Raw genomic sequence first — 20,910 nt, 5'->3', positions numbered from 1 at the left:
GCATTTTTTTCTTTTACAATATTCCTAGCAAAACTGTCTAAAAGTGTCTCTGAATTCCAAACAGTTTGTTGGCATTATTGAGTCCCGTCATATTTTAGCTCACTGTGGGCTCATTTTTCACTGTAATATAAAGTCCTGCACCTCCGCGGAAAACAGCACAACCACTGCTAGAAGTAGAGAGAACACAAAAATGTCTTTTAGTGTGACAAAGTTCTAATATGTTAAATCCCGAAAAAAAGATGTAAAGTTGAATTTTCAAAAAATTGGTAACAAAAAATCATAACTATGACTGCTTATGAACTTTGAACACCAAGCCCTGAAAGCTATTTCACCACGCTAAATGTATCCTCCAACAAATTGTAAAAATGTATACCAATGCTTTTTAACCTTGCTGCTTTATTTTATCTTACTTCACTTTGTGTCAACACAGCCTGTAGTTCATCCAAAAACTGTTTATGGTGCCCCACTCTGCTAAATGGTGCCATTTTAATGATTGTTTTAAAAAGAGAAAACATGACTTTTAAACCCACCAGCAACTCTTGAATATCCAAGGGTTAAAACCAATCATTTCTGTTGCAGTCTATGCAATGCATGTATAACCCCATTTGTTGAGACAGTCTGAGGTTAAGCTCATGAATAGCCCAGAAACGTGTCTATACACTGCCCTTAAACAGAGGGGAGATTGACCCAATGTATATTTGTCAAAAGAACCAGGTGGTCTTCAGGCCTTTCATGGGCTTCACAGAAGTCTGGCCCACGACTGACTGTCTCCAACATGGTATGAGACTGACAAACAGGGGCAGGACAAGTGCAATCTGTGCTGGTTTCAGTTTGCGATTCTAAATGCTTCATTTACAGAATTTGCGCTCCAATGACCTGAACTCTGCAGTGCTGAGGACCCTTCCAAAAGCAATGAGAAACAGAAGGCCTGCATTAGAGAGAGAAGTGGAAACTTGTGTCATTCACACTGCCAGCAGATAGGCGTGCTTTGCTATGTGGGTGGTTACAATTTTTTGCAATAAAGCTACAATATCTATGGAGAATTGATATTTGTTGGTCTGTCCTCCTCATTTCTTTCTGACGCCAGCGATCGTCAGACTTAGTCATACGGTGAGGTGAATGATCTGCAAGCGGGAGGAGGGGTGAATGAAATTCTTATCGTTTCACAGGAAGAAGCAGCACAGTGTGGTCTGAGCACAACTGAAAGCACCGGGGCTCTGCAGTCAGTAGAGCTGTAAACAGAAATGGAAGCAGTGAGAACGATTACATAAAATAAACCTTTGTTTTTGGAAATACTTTTTGGAAACAACATGGGGAGAAATTAATGATGGAACAACCTGTGGATGTCAAACATTGTCGGTTTGTGTTAGAAAAAACAGACTTCACTACAGGAAGACATCAGGCCTGCCTGCCCACAAGCACCAAAGAACTTGTTGTTTTCAAGACCGAGAGAAATGATACTTTAATAAACTGTCAGTAATAATGAATAAAAAGAAAGAATATGTAGGCTCCTTATAACCAAAACTGAAGAAACCACTGGATTCTATGGCAGCATGTGTGTTAATACAAAACCCACGTAGGCAAGGTTTACAATAAAACACACACTACTGTCTTTTAATCAGTTTTCATATTCCTGAATTTACTGAAAGTTATTTGTAATTTGTATTAAATCTATGCAAAGTGAATGTGTATATGAAAAACACAAAGCTTTCTTTCCCTGACTATCTTTGCGTGCATTCAAGTCACAAGTTTTGCACACCCTCCCCCCGACATTTTCCACTGTGGTGACAACACCGTGTATCAGACAACACGAAAACCACAGAGACTAGCCTTTAGCTCTCTGCAATAAAACCACACGCAACGAAAGCTGCACGACTTTCACACAAACATTTCTGTCTTTCCCCATCTGAAATCTTTTATCAATCTCATCACCATAAAGTTGTCTCTTTTCAAACCACGGCCTTCTTTACCAAACTCATTTCATGTTTGTATCTTTACAAGACTGAAAGCGAGGGCAAACATGTCCCCTAAAAGGAAGATTTGGTTCACATATTCTCAATAACATCTTAGGTACAACTTCCAAACTGAACACCTTGCATTGCATCCTTGTAACTCGTCCAGGATGTCTAGCGTTCTTTATTTGCATCGTGCACGCTGCAATGATAGCAAAAAGGTAGGCAAAGTGCACTTCAAGCCTTAAACTATCCTATTGCTGCTTGTGCTGAACAACACACTATGTATGCATGACAAGGTAGGATTTTTTTTTGTGGTTACTGTGAAGAGTGACACACTAAACATAGACCAAAAACAGCCCTCCTCTTTACCGAAACCTTGGTACTGGAGCAAAGTCCTTTCATTATCATGATGATGTGCTTTACTGTTAAAACCGCTTTACTTCTCTGCGGCCTCAGTAAGTACTGGTTCTCAATTTCTGTCAAGAATGTACTCAAAATTATGTTTAGTTTAATAACAGAAAAAAACCGAATGTAGTAGCTACTAAAACTGTTGTCTTTACTGTTTGTTTCAGGCTGGATTTATCTGTCAGTTACTGAGTGTCGGATGGTCGAAGTCCAGCCTGGTGAAGATGTCACTCTGCTGTGCTCCAACTTTTCCAGTTCTCCTTCTCAGATAATCTGGTATAAGCTGGTCAACGGAACCCATCCGCGCTGTATTTCATCCATTTTCAGTTCCACTCAGCCTGCTTCGTTCTGCAGTGGAGTGGAACCCGACAGATTTGAACTGACATCCAACAGCTCCACTCTCTTCTTCAAAATCAAACAAGTGGATTTAGCTGACTCTGGGTTTTATTTTTGTGGATTTTACTATAAAACACACCCAGTAATTGTAAATTCAACATACTTACAGGTTCAAGGTAAGAATGTGTGAAGTTGGATTCAGCTAAAAATACAAATGAAGCATGTATCTTGTTTCCACATGATTACCTTGTAATGGAATTTCATCAACTAAGATGAATAAAGCTTAATAATTTTGTTGTCCTCATCATTTGTAAAGGCAGTGACAACGTTTCTGCAGAGGAATCAGTAAGCCTGATGAGTGTGATCCTGAGCGGTGTGACTGTTGTTCTCAATAAGCTCATCATTGCCCTTGTTGTCAAAAGGAGGCTGTAGACAGGTACTATAAGTTTCTTTTTTCAGCCATGGTGATCTTTTGTATATCATTGCCTTGTAAAAAATCTGCCAAAATGAAGCAGTTCAGGGATGGAGACAGCAAAGTTGACATGGACATTGTCTTTACCAAGTCAACTTTGCAGTCTCGATCCCTGAACTGCTAACGGTGAAGAAAATCCATGAATATTGTGGGTGAACCCACTTTGAATTTTTAGTGTTTATTAATGTATAAGTTAGTTCAATCACTTCAATTCAGAACTTCATGATTGTTTTGTTCCTATGTTAAAAATGTCTTGCTCTCATTTGCAGAAATGGAATTGGAATATGACCTGACAGTTTGTGAATCTGACGTTCTATCCAAAAGGCAAGAAAGAAGAGGAAACGCTCCTATTCATGTTGCAAGAGGGGGAATTTAAAATGTAGCAGGAATCAATGACTCTCACACCACATGTTGTATCACATTCCTAGAAGGACATATCATAAACCTCAGACTTTACAAGCAGCTAGATGCTCTAAAAAACTGTTATGTGAGATGACTGCAGGTCATCTGTTGCACCATGTTAAAAGTGATACAGAAACCTTACTAGGAGGTTTACCTTACTGGTAACATTGCCATCACGACTTTTACGTGAAAGTGAGCAGGGTGCGCATTCAGATAAGGAGGTGATATGCTCAGAGTGGATATTTATTTTTGTTCAGTGTGAAGTGTATTGTGTTATGTTCACCAATGTAATCCTGCTATTCCTGCCAATCCTGAATTGAAATGAATCTCATGATGCAACTAATGTTTTTAGTGTTGTCACTCATCTGGTCATTGTGTTCCTGTCACTAAGTTAAGTGTGATCTTGTAATGATGTTACTCTATTTATGTAAAATATAAATCTTTCTTTTAATAATGCATTTAGCTGTTCCTATATATTTTATTCTTCATTTGTGTTTTGGACACTGATGACTCGCTACCTTGAATAAGTGTAGGAATGAGAATCACTTGACAGTAAGAGACAGCAGTGTGTCTGAGCACAACTAAGCTGGAAATCATGACACCTCTAATGTCAGATATGTGTTTGTAAAATGAAAGCATGAACATGAGCCCTGTCTTAGTCATGAATTAAAAAAAAAAAAAAGAAACACTCCGTGTCTATATTTATGCAGGTGTTTTGGGGGGAAAAAGCAAGTGTAGAAGGTAACTAGAAGGCAACAATAGCAGCAGAAATGTTTCAACCACAGGAAGATGGGTTTTTACCCATAACCACACACTCAAAGGCGTAGCAGGTTTAAAGATCAACAATGCTGCAACTTAAAAGATTAGCAGAATAAATCACCCTCAGTTGATGCATTCAAACACAGATTAACTGCTACATTTGGTGCTTTATGATTTCAGATTTAACAACACTATGTGAGAGTCCTCATGGTAAATGAAGTCACAAAGACACCACATTATGAAGCTGTATTGACATTGTCCAGGTTAAACAGTGTGAATGAACCCTTCATCTACGTTTATAAACTGTATATCATTGGGTTGTAGAAAAAAAGCAGACATTTGAGAACGTCATCTTAGGCTTTGAGAAACTTTTGAGAAACAATTCTCACCAATTTCTGACATCTGCTAGTCCAAGCATCTAATGATCTTCTATTAAGATAACCAACAGTGAAAATTATCAGCAGTTGCAGCCCTACTCCCACTCACAGCCACTGTAATAGTACAGGAACAATCCATAAAAAAACATCCAGTCCACCATATTGTTCTGACATTAGCATCCAAACACAGAATTCAAACAGAGCAGCATTCTAATAAAGGGTGCGAACACAACACCAGGGTTCCTGACAGGGTTGCAAGCCGAGAGGCCCTCCATCTGGCCCAAGCATCAGGAATGACTGGAACAGTTGAAAAGCTTACAAACAACACTTAGCCTTTGCTGCTTCACTGACTCAACAACACTCACCCAGTCTCCATCTGAGGAAACAAAGACGGTATCACTGACAAGGAGCCTGCCACAAAGCCACAGTGATGTGCTGACCATTGGTTTGGTGGGCTGACAGAGCATCAAAAAAATCAATGAAGTTTTTACCAGCACAGCTAAATTCCTTGCTCAATTCACAATCCTTCAACTATCAATGAAGACACAGTAGCGTAGAAATGTTTAATAAAATAAAAGGCTGTAAATTAAGCACCAGTCGTACCTTTATTGTTCTTAGAAAATTTGCTCCCCATGAGCTGAGAAGAACCTGTTTAAAATGCATTTTGCTGGAGGATGTGCAAATAACCCTATTTCTACCTGACTTTTACTAGCCCTGTCTATCTCTTTACCAGCCTTCTCCTTGGCCATCGTTTGAGGTGGACTGCACCAGTTTGCCCCCTCCTAAGGCCAGTGTCCGTCATCAAGCCCAACAACTTTTCAAATCCAGGGACACCACTGGTTTAACTGCAATATGCAGCAAGTACCACAGAAATACATTTTTTAATGTTGTCATGGAGGAACTGGAAATCAGACCTAAGTGCAGACACTTTAGTTAAACAAAACTTACTTAACCCTTTGATGCCCAACATGGGTCTAAAGTGACCCATATTCAGTGGAAAATGTGTATCTCTTGACCCATGTTGTGCATCAAAGGGTTAACAAAGGTAACAAAGGTCATGACATAATTTAAAATAGTAAACAGGAAGACTGCTCTTACGGCACAATCAAAACACATTAGGAATCCAGTGGTCTTTCTGTTACGTATTTATTTATTTCTATTTGATGTGTAAGTTGCACACACAGACTATATAGAATAGATGGATGTAAAACTTCATCCATTGGTTTTTAGACTACTGTTCTGAAGCACTGAGTTTGAAATTTGGTTTTTGCCGTCCAGCTATTTTGAAAGATGACGTTCAATGTTGTTATTTAGTGTTTTTCTGTTCATCACATCGTATACACTTTGGTTTGAATATTACTTTTTATACAACAGCAGTGTCTAAAAATAGGTTTACAACATCAAAACTACCTCTCTCAGGCTGAAGGTTAAGCGACACAAAACACCCCTCCTCCTTCCATTTAGAAGCCCCTTCCTGGGTCCCGCATCATTTACGAACATTGCAGAGCCTCAGTCACATGGCCAATGATGAACTTCACCTTAATAAGAGCTATAGGTCTGTGCAGTCTCTGTAAGTACTCACCTTTACTCCTACCTTTATTTGAAATGTATTAATGTCACTGTAAAGCAGATAACTATTGCTGTCTCTACTGTTTGTTTCAGGCTGGATCTCTGTCTCAGGTTCTGAGTTTCAAACTGTGGAGGTTCAGCCTGGTGAAGAAGTCACATTGCAATGCTCCAACATTTCCAACTATGACACTGTGACTTTCTGGTTCCGACTGGTCAACAGAACCAAGGTCAGCTGTATCTCTGTCATGTTCAAATTGAGCAGCACGCCTTCATACTGTTATGGACTTGAAAATGGAAAATTTGAAATGAGATCAAACATCTCCACCATCTTCCTGAAAATCAAACCAGTGGATTTATCCGACTCTGGGCTGTATTTCTGCGGATTGTATGAAAATGCAAAGCCACTTTTCAGAGTGACACAATTAAACATTGCAGGTAAGTTTTTACTTTATTTTGGTTTCTATTGTTTGGCTATTTTTCAACACACACTGCAAAGAGAATATGACAACTATCTTAAAGCAATATCCTGTATGCAACAAAGTGGCTGTTGTGACTTGGATGTAAAGTAATAAAATACTAATTATTAGTAATTGTACTAATTATTTCTTTAAAAGGCAGCGATGAACCTCATGGTGACACGGGCAACAAAGGTAAACATAAGACTTTCTTGAAGATTTCATTCATTGCAGAGATAAAACATCTGAACATAAAATAGTTTGGCCAGTTGTACTTTCTTCCACTTTAAGTTTGGCCACATCTGAAGTCCAGTATGTTAATTTAATGGACTTTCTTACAGAAAATTCTGACGTAGTAGCAAAGCTGACATGTGTGTTCTGGTGAGATGTAAACCAGAGGAAGTCTGGCCTTCAGCTCTCTGCATCACAACCTCACACTGCAAAGTCCCTCAAGTTTGCGAAGAAAAAACAACCTTGGCCGTACATCTTCAAGACATCACAGCAAAACAACAGCAGGGGTTCACACATATGTACATACTCAGTGGAGCCGTGTTTGCTGCAACTTGATGTTACCACCTTCATTTAAACATGCTATGTTTGTTGAAGTGCCCAGTGTGTACACCCTTGTGCAATATCACTTCTCAAATGATTCAAAATAGTGTCACTCCTCAGGAACTGCATTTTCTCTACTAAGATTCACTATATTAAAAATACAGGTCCCACAGAAGAAATTTGGTGCAAGAAAAGTCAGTATTTTTGATGACATTCCTGATATCAAATTTCTGGAGAGATGTTCTACCATTATTCAGACTGTTTCATTCAGCTGCTCTTGACTGGATGTACCATCTGACTCTACTTTTCTCTAACAAATTTCCTTGTATGCCACTTTTTGCATTATGCAATATGATTTGCAAAGACACTTCAGTTTCAACTGATAATCCCCATGCCAAGTCTGAAGCACTTGATCATCTGTTTTACAAATGTAGATTGAGCAAGTAGTGCACCGTCTGTGGCGTCTCTTAGGGAGGACTGTCATTGTGGCTGTGGTTAATGGTAGGTCTTGTTCTATACCTCATGTTCATACTATTAGTTCATGGGAAATCACAGATATACTCAATTTAGTTTCAATAGTCATTGGTTTTCTAACTTGTGTCAGTGATTACAGATGTATTCACTCTCTACTTCTGGGCTTGTATTTTCAATACAGTGTTTCTTCATAAAGTTTTTGATTGCTTATAAGAATAGATACTAACTTAGAATTAAATTGTTTGGAGGCACTTCTTCAAGCACTGCTTTGTCCTACCCTCTGTCAGGCTAAGAGTTTGCACTGACGCACGTTTTCCTTTTCAAGCTCTCATGTGGTAAGTGTGAGGAACTGGATAGGCCACAAAATAGCACCCCACCTTGGAGTACAATTCAGTTAAAGAGCTTTTAGAGTTTTACATACGGTGTTGAACTTTACCTTGTGAGCAGTTTCAGCCACAGTAAGTACTAGAATGGAACCACTCTCTTGCTAATATTAACAATAGTCATGGATCTCTGTCTCAGGTTCTTAGTCTAAGATTGTGGAAGTCCAGTCTGGTCAAGAAGTTACACTGCTGTACTGCAACAATGTCATTCTGGTCAAGAGTGGTCAATTGAAGCAAGGACAGCAGTACTGTCTCTAACTCAAATAACAGTGCTTCCTACGGTGAAGGATTTCAAAATAGACAACTTTAAATGCCATCCTACATGTTCACCATCTTTCTCAAACAAGTAGATTCATCTGACTGAATTTTCTTTGTCCGTCTCGATAAAATCCGTAGACAGCTTACAGTGAAATCCATTTAAGTCCACTTTACAAGTAGCGATCAAAAAATTCCAATACTGCACTGTGCTTATAAACATCAAAAGCAGGACCTGATTTAAATCTGGTTACCATACTCATTGAAGTAGCAATACGGTGCTCCTAGCACTCCAGCACTACCTGGAAGTCCTGTTCTTTAAAAATGTCAAGTACCATTTCATCACCTTCCTAAAATAATGGCCTTTATCATTTTTTTTACCAAAGTTTTTTTTGTTGGTGTTTTTTTTTTTTGCCTAAATCATCTCCTCATGATACTGGCCACCTCTGGTAAAATCGTCTACATCCTCCGTTGAACAGATCATGCGATTCTACCCCCACAGTATAACGGTCTAAGTCAAGGTTCAGTGTGGTGTGGTTCAGTTTTTTGTGTTTCCTGAAAAACCTGAAAAATTACTTTGGCCATTATTTTAAGAGGGTGTCGATTTGAAATAGGCACTGAAACTCTCAAACTGTCAAATATACAATCATTCAACATTAATTGCATTTTAGGGAAGGGGAAAGAGAATTGTGTTGTGGCGCTCACATCACCTCATGCTAGTTTAGGTCATTTGCACAAAATGTTCTCCCTCAGACATCTCAGGATGCTACAGTAGAACTGTGTCTTGACAGTCTGACCCTGGGTTGTGAATTCTCAGCCTGCAACCTGTTAAAATTTGACGAAACAATGAGCATGCTCATGATGTGACCATCTTCTCTCAGTGGTAGCAGCAGACCCACTGTTCATCATCAGTGAACCTCGACATGAGCATTGGCTCCTTCCAGGTTTCTGACTGACACAGAATGTGATGTTTTCTACTCCGTTTCTATTTAAGGTGCATAGAGAAATCATACAAGTGCTCCTGCCATAGGTCACAAGCCCTACTTTTGATGACAAGTTTCTATAATAATGTACTAAACTTTCACAGAGATGTGAAGGCTTGTATTGTTTTTGCTACTACAGAGTCTGTCAGCGTCCACTGCTTCCTTTCCTTTAGATTCTATTACCAGAAAGATTGTAGTTAACAGCCGTCATGACTCTTACCTTTACCTTTCTACTTGTGTTTAGAGTCTGTGCTGTCTCTTCCTGTCAATAAATAAAATGTTTACATCACTCGCTTCTCATTGTGTACCTCACTATGAGACAATCTGGGCAGTCCTTCGCAGCTCCTCCTTTCTAAAACACTTATCCAAAGATAAATATGATTAAAGACTTTGACAGAGACAACAACCCAAAAAACAATCAATGTCAGATTTTTATTGGAAAACTCATTTTTTCTCACAAAAAGTCATGCCAAGCCTCAAAGTATATTCATAAGATACAGCATCAGTTTATCTGGTGGCAGAATAAATAACCTCCGGCTCTCTTCTGTTCATTTCTGTTCGAAATGTCACTGTAGTGTAGTTCAGGTCATCAGTCAAGATTCTGTGAAAAGAACAATTATAGTCACAATATATCCTGATATCAAGTTTTTAAAACTTAAATAAACAGTTTGACATTTGGCAGATGTTCATTTAATGCAAATATAGTAAATGCTGAAGTTGGATTCACCTCAGGTTGATCTGGATTCTGTTCTTTAACCACCAAGTTAAAGTAATGGTACAAAACAACCAGTTAACTGATCACTGCCTTTGTTGAACTTGTGTTGTATGTCTTATGACAAGCTCTTAAAACCTACCTGTTAAGTCTTCTGTTTTGAACAATCAGACCAACGATGACCATTAGAAGCAGAACAGTCAGACCAGCCAGGATAAAACTCATCAGATGTGCTGTTCTGTCAGATTCTTCTACAAGAAAGATCATTAAGTTAGCTGGTATTTTCACTTTGAAGACCAGATAAGTGGCTTGAATTAAAGGAGGAAACAAAATTAGCTTCACTGTTTTACAGTACTTTCAAATGCTCTATGTGCACAATTCAAGAAATATTTGGGATCATCCTTTACAGCTTTGAGATTTGACAGATAACCTTACTCTATTGTTTGACCAGTATTTAGCTGCATAATGAATCTTTAAAGGGGGAAGGAACAATGCTTCAGCCTGACTTCCATGTTGTTATGAGCTTCGCCACTATATTTATAGATATCTCTTTCAATGCAACTCATCATATTTACCATTGTACATCACCATCTATTAAACATCTGTTTTCTTCCTGATAGCATCTAAATGGAACATCGCACATTCTTACCTGGAACCTTTAAGTATGTTGAGTTTACAATTACTGGGTGTGTTTTATAGTAAAATCCACAAAAATAAAACCCAGAGTCAGAATAATCCACACGTCTGATTTTGAAGAAGAGAGTGGAGCTGTTGGATGTCAGTCCAAATCTGTCGGGTTCCACTCCACTGCAGAATGAAGCAGGCTGAGTGGAACTGAAAATGGATGAAATACACCGGGGATAGGTTCTACTGACGAGTCTAAACCAGATTATCTGAGAAGGAGAACTGGAAAAGTTGGAGCACAGCAGAGTGACATCTTCACCAGGCTGGACCTCAACCATCCGAGACTCAGTAACTGACAGGAAAATCCAGCCTGAAACAAACAGTAAAGAGATTTATTTCTCAGCTGCTGAAGCTGAAACAGATAACACTAATCAGGAATTAATGCAAGAGGAGGTTATTTACTTCTATGTTCACTAAAATTTACATCAACTAAATAAGATACCAAAGCACTCACACAAACAAAAGGAGCATGAAGGCTTCCTTTCTACAAACTTTTAAAACTCTATATCCTCATGGACTGGAGTGACTAAAATTCTAAATAAAGTTGAGAGTAATTCAGTGTCGATACTCACCAAAGCTGCAGAGAAATAAAGCTGGTATCAAGGTAAAGTTCTTCATGGTGTGTCTGACTGCAGCGATCTCCGCTATTGAACTGTTCTTCCGCAGAGACACGATCATTTAAAGGGGCGGAGTGTTTTATTGGTTTTCTTTTTTTTTTTTGCAAGTCGCTTATCTTGCCGCAATGACAGAAATGCTCTCAAGAAAACAGGTGATTAAACACAATGTCGGCCTCAAGTAATTTTTCAAACTATTATTGGACAGCACGTTTGCACAGAAGTCACTGTAAGGCACTAATTAAATATTAAAACTTGTGTAATTTCAAACCTGGTTAACTGATGTGATGCACCACTGCATGTGCATTCAACAACAATAAGAAGCAGGAGGCCTCACCAGAGAAAAAGTGCAGACTCAGTAAAAATACAACCAGCAGATAACCTTAGAGAGGCTCATAGTGAACCAGATGACTGAATCATACTAATCTGCTCTTGTGTTTGTACTTTTGGAAGATCATCGCGGTTGTTCTCGTTGGCTTTTCACCCACACTGTCTCTCTGTGACTAGTGTTTGATGTGCGATGAGCCAATGAGATCAGTGATGATTGACCAGAGTCTCAACCAGTCAGTTAGATTTTGGTCTGCAGCAGTGCAAGAGTGAGTGATGTGCACGTCGACTGTTTGACAGGAAGAGGCAACACACTGTGGTCTAATGTGAAGATCACGAGGCCTGTCAGATCAAAGGTTTCTAAAATTAAAACGTGAAGGAAAGCAGGAAATACTGGCTGAGAAAATTCAAAGTCTCGAGAGTTGAATGCAAGGTTTGGAAAAACTTACAGTATACTTAAATCAAATCTGAATATTAGATGTATAGTCAGTGGAATGATATGTTACAGGTGTGACTTAAGCAATATAATGAATAAAAATACATGTTGCATTGCCTTCCACCCACTTGACTACAGGGTAAAGCAAACACATACCCATTTAAAAGGAGCAGTGTGTCCACATTCAAGAGTCCAAATCACATGTGAAATGCCTGTCATGTGTGATGTCATCCACCTCCATGCACGATGGAGGTGGTTTTAAATCATGTAGGGACATATGCTTGTTCCAGTGGCTCGCTGAAAATATCAGTGAGGACCTTGATCAGCTGCCCATTGCAGGCTCCGAGTACACATCCGGGGAATTAGAAAGTATGTTCTAGATTTCAGATGAAGACACAGACCCTTCAGTAAGCAAGGTGAATACAGTTTCAATACTTCATTCTATAAACATGATTTAGCACCATGTCAAACTGTACTTTTATTCCATTGACTAAAAGTTTTGCTGTCAAACTATGTCCAATGGCAAACTAAAAATGTAATTTTTAATTTAACGTTGTCATTTACAGTATCTAGACTCTGATGACTTGAACTATCCAACAGTGACATTTGCTAAAAGAGGAAGAAGAAGAGAGATGGAGTCAAATGTTGTGTATGCTGCCACCAGATAAACTCCACTGCAGCTGAGAATGAAACTGATGCCTCCTCAGTCTGCTGCCTGTCTGAGTCTTGTGGTTGGGGTTGTTACCATTGCAATTGTCAGAACGACGCCATTTTGCAGTGAACGTCCTTCACTGTCTGAAAAATGTGATTTGTGTTGAAGAATAAGAACATCTGTGTGTGTCCAGAGTGTCTGATAGTGAGAGTCAGAGTGAGCAGCAAGTGGAGGAGAGAGAACACATCACTGGTTAGACAGGAAGAGACAACAGTGTGGTCTGAGGACAGCTGAGGTGGAAATCATGAGGCCTGTTAGCTCGAAGCTTTGAAAGAAGAAAGTCTGAACTGAAGCAGTGAATACTGGATGACTTAAAATGTATCAACATGCGTTTTTGGATAGATGCTTCTGTAGAACATCACTGTGGAAATTGAATTCATTGTGAAGTCAATGTGCTTCATGTCAGAAATAAAGACAATGCATTTTAAAAAGGCTGATGATTGCATTCATACACTGATCAGCCACGGCATTAAAGCTAACTGCCGAATATGGTGAAGGTTCCTCTCATGTCACCAAAATATCTCTGACCTGTTGTTGTACAGACACAGGACCTCTGGGAATGTCAAATGTTAAAACACATTTTGAAATCAGGGTTGCATCACAAACATTTTTCCCTCTAATCTCAGACACTACAGTGTTTGAAACTAATGGCACATCACACATTGTAGGACATTATTAAATATGATTGTGCCAGACAGAGAAATCAGGGAGCAGAGTGCCACCTTATGTGATCTCATGGGGGAGTAAATGTAAACGAAAATTGTGGTGCTGCAACTTTCTGTAACACTAATAATATATTGCAGTTAGAAAAAAACTAAAGTCGAAGTCTAAATGACTGGATCTGGTTAGGAAGATATGGTCAACATTGGCCTAAAACACCGGTCATGTTCCATGTAAGCTCCTGATCTGTATCTGCTGGATTTTATGTATTACACTGCTCCCACATGATTGGCTGATTGGATAGCTGCATAAATAAGCAGCTGTACAGTTGTTCCTGATAACATGCTCAGTAGTGCACTGTGAATGATAGTTTACCTGAGAGTGACAATAATTACCAATTCAGTCATTTTATTTGGAAGAGCTGATCACACATGGACTGGAAACATCACATTTGTGGTTCTTCATCACTGATCAAACTTAGACTGAATTCTTGCACAGTTCACTGCTGAAAAGACGCCTGTAGCAAGGTGACACTTTCACAGCTGCATATCAAAGCCACTATGTCTTGCAAACTTTAACTCAGCGATTTTTTGTCCTAATGATAGGACTATAACATACAACTAAAAGCATAGTGTTATTTTTATAAACCTCATCAACTGTCAGGTAAAAAGCCTGTGACGTGCTGTGCTACCAGTTAGGAAATTAAATGAAAACATAAACTGTAATTAAAACCTCTGTTGGACATTGAGTGATTGAACAGCTAAAGGGAAACATCATCAAAGGTTACATTTTCTTCTGTTGTATACATTTATACAGACTGGCCTAACTTTGCAGTCTTCTGAACTTTTGCCAAAACATTACTTTGGTGCCACCAAACAATAATAACGCTGCCCTGTTTTGTTGCACATATTAAATTTATGCGTTTTTCTACCAGCTTTGACAACGTCAGTCTGAGCAGCCGCATACATAAAAGTCCAGCCCACTTCTTAATGTTGAGATCACTCCTACTGAAGCACAGTTCAGCTACAAACACTGAAGTGGTGGAGTCGTACTGTACACGGGATGGTGAACTTTACCTTGATAGCAGCTTTACTCTACACCGTCAGTAAGTACATTTTTTTCTATCACTACAAACTGCTGTATTTCTTTCTTTGCATTAGTTAAACACAATTAATTGGTGTTTGAATTAGAAGTTCATGAATCCATTGTTTCCTTCAGGTTGGATCTCTGTCTCAGTTTCTGAGATTCTCACTGTGGAGGTTCAGCCTGGTGAAGAAGTCACACTGATGTGCAACAACTTTACCATCTCTCCCTCTAACATATTCTGGTACAGACTGATCAGTGGAGCTAATGTCAGTTGTATCTCGTCTATGAGCAGCTCTGAAGCCAAAGTTGTGCCCTGCAATGGATTTCACAGTGACAAATTTGATATGACATCCAACATCACAAACCTTTTTCTGAACATCAGAACTGTGGATGTATCTGACTCTGGGCTGTACCTCTGTGGATGCTGTAAAAAAGGTTTCTCAGCACTGGTCAGTCCAACATATTTGAAAGTTCAAGGTAAGATTGTTTTAAAGTGTTCCATGTCTTCTTGATTGTGCGTTTCACACTGCAAGAGATTTCAAAATGGATCATTTGAAATCAGCTCCCAAATTGTCTTTCTTAAAATTTAGTCAGTGGATTTATCCAATTTTGGACTGTATTTTTATGGATTTTACACAAATTCACACTCAGTTGTCAGAGTTTACACTTATATGGTCCAGGGAAGTTTTACTGTAAATTATATCTTTCTTTGGGGTCATTTTCTTAGTGATTTTGTCTCACAAAGAAAAAAATATTGTTATAATTTTATTGACAGTGCATCATTTCAGGCAACAGTGAATTTGATGATGACATCAAAAGCACATCTCAAATTTCATTCCATGCACCAAATGTTAGTGAGATCACAAGTCCCTGAAGGGAACATTCACTCTAATTTCTTTTGCAGAAAAGTCTGAGGAAAACACAAACCTGATGGGTGTGATTCTGGCTGCTCTGACTGTTTTCCTTGTGATGGTCGTCATCAGTCTGGTGGTAAAAATCAAGAAACTTCAGAAAGGTATTTTTGAAAATCTGCTGTATCCATCATATTTTAGTATATTTTTAAATATGGTAGCACTTTTTAACAAAGCACCCTTTACTCGCTTGATTTATTACTATTTATAAGGTAACTGCTGATCCAGACAAGTCAAAAACTGAGGGTGAGAGTAACTAACCCTAAGGTCATAATTTGAACCATATAGATTCTTTAAAAGGGCACCTAATTAGAAAGTTCTACCAAAAGATCTTCAATTATTGTCAATGATCTGACCAGATTTATCTCTTTCACAAAGCAGATGAAGACAAAGATCCTCAACCAAGCCAGGTAAATACAGTTTCAATACTTCATTCTAAAAATGTGATTAGCATCATGTCTAAATGTACTTTTTTGCCATTGATTATGCATGTGTTTATCTGTCTAACTACATCTGATGAGTACAACTGTATTCCTTAATTTAATGACATCATTTACAGAATCTGGGCTCTGATGACTTGAACTATGCAACAGTGACATTTGCTAAAAGAGGAGGAAGAAGAGAGATGGAGTCAAATATTGTGTATGCTGCCACCAGATAAACGCAACTGCAGCTCAGAGTGAAACTGATGCCTCCTCAGTCTGCTGCTTGTCTGAGTCTTGTGGTTGGGGTTGTTACCATTACAACTGTCAGAAAAATGCCATTTTGCAGAGCAGAAATGTGATTTGTGTTGAAGAATGAAAAATAAAAACATCTGTGTGTGTCCAGAGTGTCTGATAGTGAGAGTCAGAGTGAGCAGCAGTGGAAGAGAGAGAGAACACATCACTGGTTAGACAGGAAGAGACAACAGTGTGGTCTGAGGACAGCTGAGGTGGAAATCATGAGGCCTGTTAGCTCGAAGCTTTGAAAGAAGAAATGTGAATACTGGATGACTTTTCTCTGTCAAACCGGTTATGAAAATGCATTGTACATACATTTATATAGATGCTTCTGCATAACATCACTGTAATTCACTGTCTGAATTCAAAATAAAACTCATCTTAAAAAGGCTGATGACTGTATTTGTACACAAGTCAACCACAACCTTCAAACCACCTCATCCAGTTATAAATATCTCTGACCTGTTGGCGTATGGACACAGCACCACTACAAGTGTGTACAAATGTACTACAGCAACAGAACTGATGTCATGCAACAGATAAATATCAACAAGTACACTTACTTTTTACCACCATGTCACTTGATCTAATTGGGATTCTGGGTCTTGGGCTCTTTGTTCCTCAGGCTGTTCCTTAGCAGTTTTTCTGCTGTCGTTGCTGGATGAGTGCTGTCAGGGAGAGCTGCTGCCATTGGTGGTGTGTGATGGAGGTCTGCAATAGTGTTTAGGAGGGTGATACATGTTAAAGTAACATCTATATCAGTACCAGCACCCAGAGATTTTCCGGTAGGACATTTTACTGTAACATGATGATCAATACTATATATTTCAACTAAGTGGTTTTATGTAGCAGCTCAGCAGTGTAAATATGAATTAACTTCATATCTGTATGTTGACATTTCTAAGTCACAACTATTCTACTTTTACATAGAGCTTATACATCTACATTCTCTGAAAGTTTGCGAAGTGCATCAAGCAGCATGACACTTATACAACCTCATATGAAACCAATAACTTATGTTTACCAGCATGGGTCAGTCTGTCATAATTCAAATACTGCCGTTGATTTATCATCTCAGATTTTGTTGATAGTTTACTTATTTATTATTTGGGAGGGTGGTTTTCTAAGCTGCTATGGCCTTTCTCTCAGTTTCAACCATTCTGGACCTCTTTCATCAACACATTTACATCCACAAAACAGCCAGTTTCTCTATTCTTTGATTTGTCACACCACTTTGAGCAAACTATGGCAAGCCTTGAGGAGAAAATCTCTGGAAAGCAGCAGTTTCATGCTAACTGGTCATATTTAGACTGAATTCTTGCTCAACTCTCTATGGAAAACACGCCTGTAGCAAGGTCACATTTTCTCAGCCTCATATCAAAGCACTCACCCTGCCAAAGGCTGCGACTTTAAGATCTGACTGAACAAATCAAAACCACAGCAGATGAAGATACAATCTATTTCCACTGAAATAGTCTGGGAACCTGCTAAGCCTAGCAAACAAGAACTCAATAGTTATTACTAGCCAGGTAAAATTTACACTGGTCTTACTGATAAAATCACTTAATCAACTTGTAATGTCTGCATATTATGTTCAAGCAAAAAATGTGCACTTTTCTGAGCAACTGCAGGTTTAATAATATTTACCATTCACATTAGAATCACTGCACAAGTGGCAGTTGGAAAAAATACACAAAATATGCAGATTTTCAACCATGAGAATCTTAAATCAAACATTTTTTTCAATTTAACTTAAGGGTAAAGTAACTGTAGAAGAATGACATCATTTTAATGAAACAAAGGGTACAAATTTTACGTGAGACAATTTTGAAGTCATCTTAACTTTTACTGCAATACTACTGAGGTTATCTCAAGTGTCACCAAACAAGATAATAAAGTCCTGTTCTCCTTGCAGAAATTAATTATAGCCATTTTTCTACCAGCACTGACAATGCCAGTCTGAGCAGCCGCATACATAAAAGTCCAACCCCTCTCTTAATGCTGAGATCACTCCTACTGAAGCACAGTTCAGCTACAAACACTGAAGTGGTGGAGTCGTATTATACACGGAATGAGGAAATTCACCTTTATAGCAGCTTTACTCTGCACCGTCAGTAAGTACAGACAGAAGTTTTTTTCTCACTACAACAGCTGGATTTCCTTCCTTCCATTTATTTAAAAAAATTAATTAGTGTTTGAACTAAAAATTCATGAGTCCATTGTTTCCTTCAGGTTGGATCTCTGTCTCAGTTTCTGAGTATCTCACTGTGAAGGTTCTGCCTGGTGAAGAAGTCACACTGACATGCAACAACTTTAGCACCTCTGTCTCTGGCATATCCTGGTACAGGTTGATCAGTGGAGCCTGTGTCAGTTGTATCTCATCTATGAGAAGCTCTAAAGCCGAAGTTTTGCTCTGTGAAGGATTTCACAAAGACAAATTTCATATGACATCAAAAATCACAAAACTCTTCCTGACGATCAAGAGTGTGGACATATCCGACTCTGGGCTGTACTTCTGTGGATGCTGCAAAGATGATCCCTCAGTACTGTATAGTCCACAATATTTAAATGTTCAAGGTAAGATGGTGTCAAGTGTTTCATATCTACTTTATTGTGCGACGGATTTCAAAGTGAATAATTTGAAATGAGCTCCAAAACTGCTACTGTCTTCTTCACAAAGAAAACAATGGATTATCTGATTCTGGACTGTATTTTTGTGGATTTTAAAAATTCATGTCCAATTGAATAATACGCCTAAATCTTTAATCTTCAATGTAAGACTTGCTGTAAATTACGTTCTTCTTTGGGGTCATTTCTTTGGTGATTTTGTCTCACAATAGAAAAATATTTTCAGAATATTTTTGACAGCTGCACAATTTTCTTTTCTCCTTTTCAGGCGATACTGAATTTGACGACACTGACTGCACGTCTCAAAGTAAAATTTAATTCAATGCTCTATTTCATTCAGTGAGATCACAAGCCACCACATAACATTTACTCCAATTTCTAATTTCCTTTGCAGAAAAGCCTGATGAAAACACAAACCTGATGGGTGTGATTCTGGCTGCTCTGACTGTTTTCCTTGTGATGGTCGTCATCGGTCTGGTGGTAAAAATCAGGAAACTTCAGAAAGGTACTTTTGAAAATCTGCTATATCTCTCATATTTTAGTATATTATTAAATATGGTAGCACTTTCTAACAAAGCACCCTTTACTCGCTTAACTGTATCTATAAAGTAACCAATGATCCAGAAATAAGCCAAAAACCCAGTTGCTGATGCCATTTATAACTACAGATAACTTACTGACCTATGACCCTTTATTCAAATAAAATATCAGTCCTTTATTAAAATGGAAAGCTTAATGAGGGGGACTACTCGTCTCAGTGGAGAGTTTGTAGAGAGAACCAGCGCTAATAAGACACTTGGGATGTTTTCTTTTTTTGAAGATAAATGTCCAAAATGTGACCTCAAAGCCAAAGTTAATACTTGGTTTAGCAGACCATTACACCCCGACTGAGAAACTACCAGGCAGACATGGGTACTGGAAAGCTGATCTTTGAACATTAATTAAAACACACAGATTCTTTAAAAGGGCACCTAATTAGAAAGTTTTACCAAAAGAGCTTCAGTTATTGTCAATGATCTGACCAGATTTATAATCTCTTTCACAAAGCTGATGAAGACAAAGATGATCAACCAAGCCAGGTAAATACAGCTTCAATACTTCATTACAAAAACATGATTAGCATCATGTCTAACTGTACTTTTTTAGATATGTTTATCTGTCTAACGACATCTGATGACTTACTATAAATATATTCTTTTATTTAATAATATAATTTACAGAATCTGGGCTCTGATGACTTGAACTATGCAACAGTGACATTTGCTAAAAGAGGAGGAAGAAGAGAGATGGAGTCAAATGTTGTGTATGCTGCCACCAGATAAACGCAACTGCAGCTCAGAGTGAAACTGATGCCTCCTCAGTCTGCTGCTTGTCTGAGTCTTGTGGTTGGGGTTGTTACCATTACAACTGTCAGAAAAATGCCATTTTGCAGAGCAGAAATGTGATTTGTGTTGAAGAATGAAAAATAAAAACATCTGTGTGTGTCCAGAGTGTCTGATAGTGAGAGTCAGAGTGAGCAGCAGTGGAAGAGAGAGAGAACACATCACTGGTTAGACAGGAAGAGACAACAGTGTGGTCTGAGGACAGCTGAGGTGGAAATCATGAGGCCTGTTAGCTCGAAGCTTTGAAAGAAGAAATGTGAATACTGGATGACTTTTCTCTGTCAAACCGGTTATGAAAATGCATTGTACATACATTTATATAGATGCTTCTGCATAACATCACTGTAATTCACTGTCTGAATTCAAAATAAAACTCATCTTAAAAAGGCTGATGACTGTATTTGTACACAAGTCAACCACAACCTTCAAACCACCTCATCCAGTTATAAATATCTCTGACCTGTTGGCGTATGGACACAGCACCACTACAAGTGTGTACAAATGTACTACAGCAACAGAACTGATGTCATGCAACAGATAAATATCAACAAGTACACTTACTTTTTACCACCATGTCACTTGATCTAATTGGGATTCTGGGTCTTGGGCTCTTTGTTCCTCAGGCTGTTCCTTAGCAGTTTTTCTGCTGTCGTTGCTGGATG

At 38.5% G+C, this 20,910-nt stretch overlaps 1 protein-coding gene and 2 long non-coding RNA genes across 6 annotated transcripts; 2 read left to right on the top strand and 1 right to left on the bottom strand.

The window, feature by feature from the left end:
- Nucleotides 1-8,081: 8,081 nt before the first annotated feature.
- On the bottom strand, nucleotides 8,082-16,945 carry LOC118469670 (uncharacterized). Of its 3 annotated transcripts, none has more exons than XR_008600540.1 (4): nucleotides 16,802-16,945; nucleotides 15,536-15,592; nucleotides 10,232-10,340; nucleotides 8,082-9,978 (listed from the first exon to the last, which is right to left on the bottom strand). It is a non-coding gene; the product is annotated as an uncharacterized LOC118469670 (long non-coding RNA). The 3 variants fall into 3 exon arrangements; XR_004846604.2 differs by lacking the exons at nucleotides 15,536-15,592; nucleotides 16,802-16,945 and adding exons at nucleotides 10,739-11,083; nucleotides 11,346-14,513; XR_008600538.1 differs by lacking the exons at nucleotides 15,536-15,592; nucleotides 16,802-16,945 and adding an exon at nucleotides 10,739-14,513.
- LOC129348106 (uncharacterized) lies at nucleotides 14,507-16,629 on the top strand. 2 transcript variants are annotated; one of them, XM_055007601.1, is made up of 5 exons: nucleotides 14,507-14,627; nucleotides 14,741-15,085; nucleotides 15,513-15,623; nucleotides 15,901-15,929; nucleotides 16,079-16,629. In XM_055007601.1, exons 1-5 carry the CDS (start codon nucleotides 14,585-14,587, stop codon nucleotides 16,178-16,180), a joined length of 630 nt encoding a protein of 209 aa, XP_054863576.1. In that variant the 5' UTR covers nucleotides 14,507-14,584; the 3' UTR covers nucleotides 16,181-16,629. The 2 variants fall into 2 exon arrangements, with proteins under 2 accessions (XP_054863576.1, XP_054863575.1); XM_055007600.1 differs by having other exon boundaries at nucleotides 15,898-15,929.
- Nucleotides 16,946-19,242: 2,297 nt separating the features above from the next.
- LOC129348104 (uncharacterized) lies at nucleotides 19,243-20,637 on the top strand. Its single transcript, XR_008600535.1, has 3 exons — nucleotides 19,243-19,371; nucleotides 19,914-19,945; nucleotides 20,087-20,637. It is a non-coding gene; the product is annotated as an uncharacterized LOC129348104 (long non-coding RNA).
- Nucleotides 20,638-20,910: the final 273 nt, after the last annotated feature.

Source organism: Amphiprion ocellaris, chromosome 23 (genome assembly GCF_022539595.1).
Source record: "Amphiprion ocellaris isolate individual 3 ecotype Okinawa chromosome 23, ASM2253959v1, whole genome shotgun sequence".
Classification (NCBI taxonomy): Eukaryota; Metazoa; Chordata; class Actinopteri; family Pomacentridae; genus Amphiprion; species Amphiprion ocellaris.
This window is presented reverse-complemented; position numbering and strand designations above follow the sequence as displayed.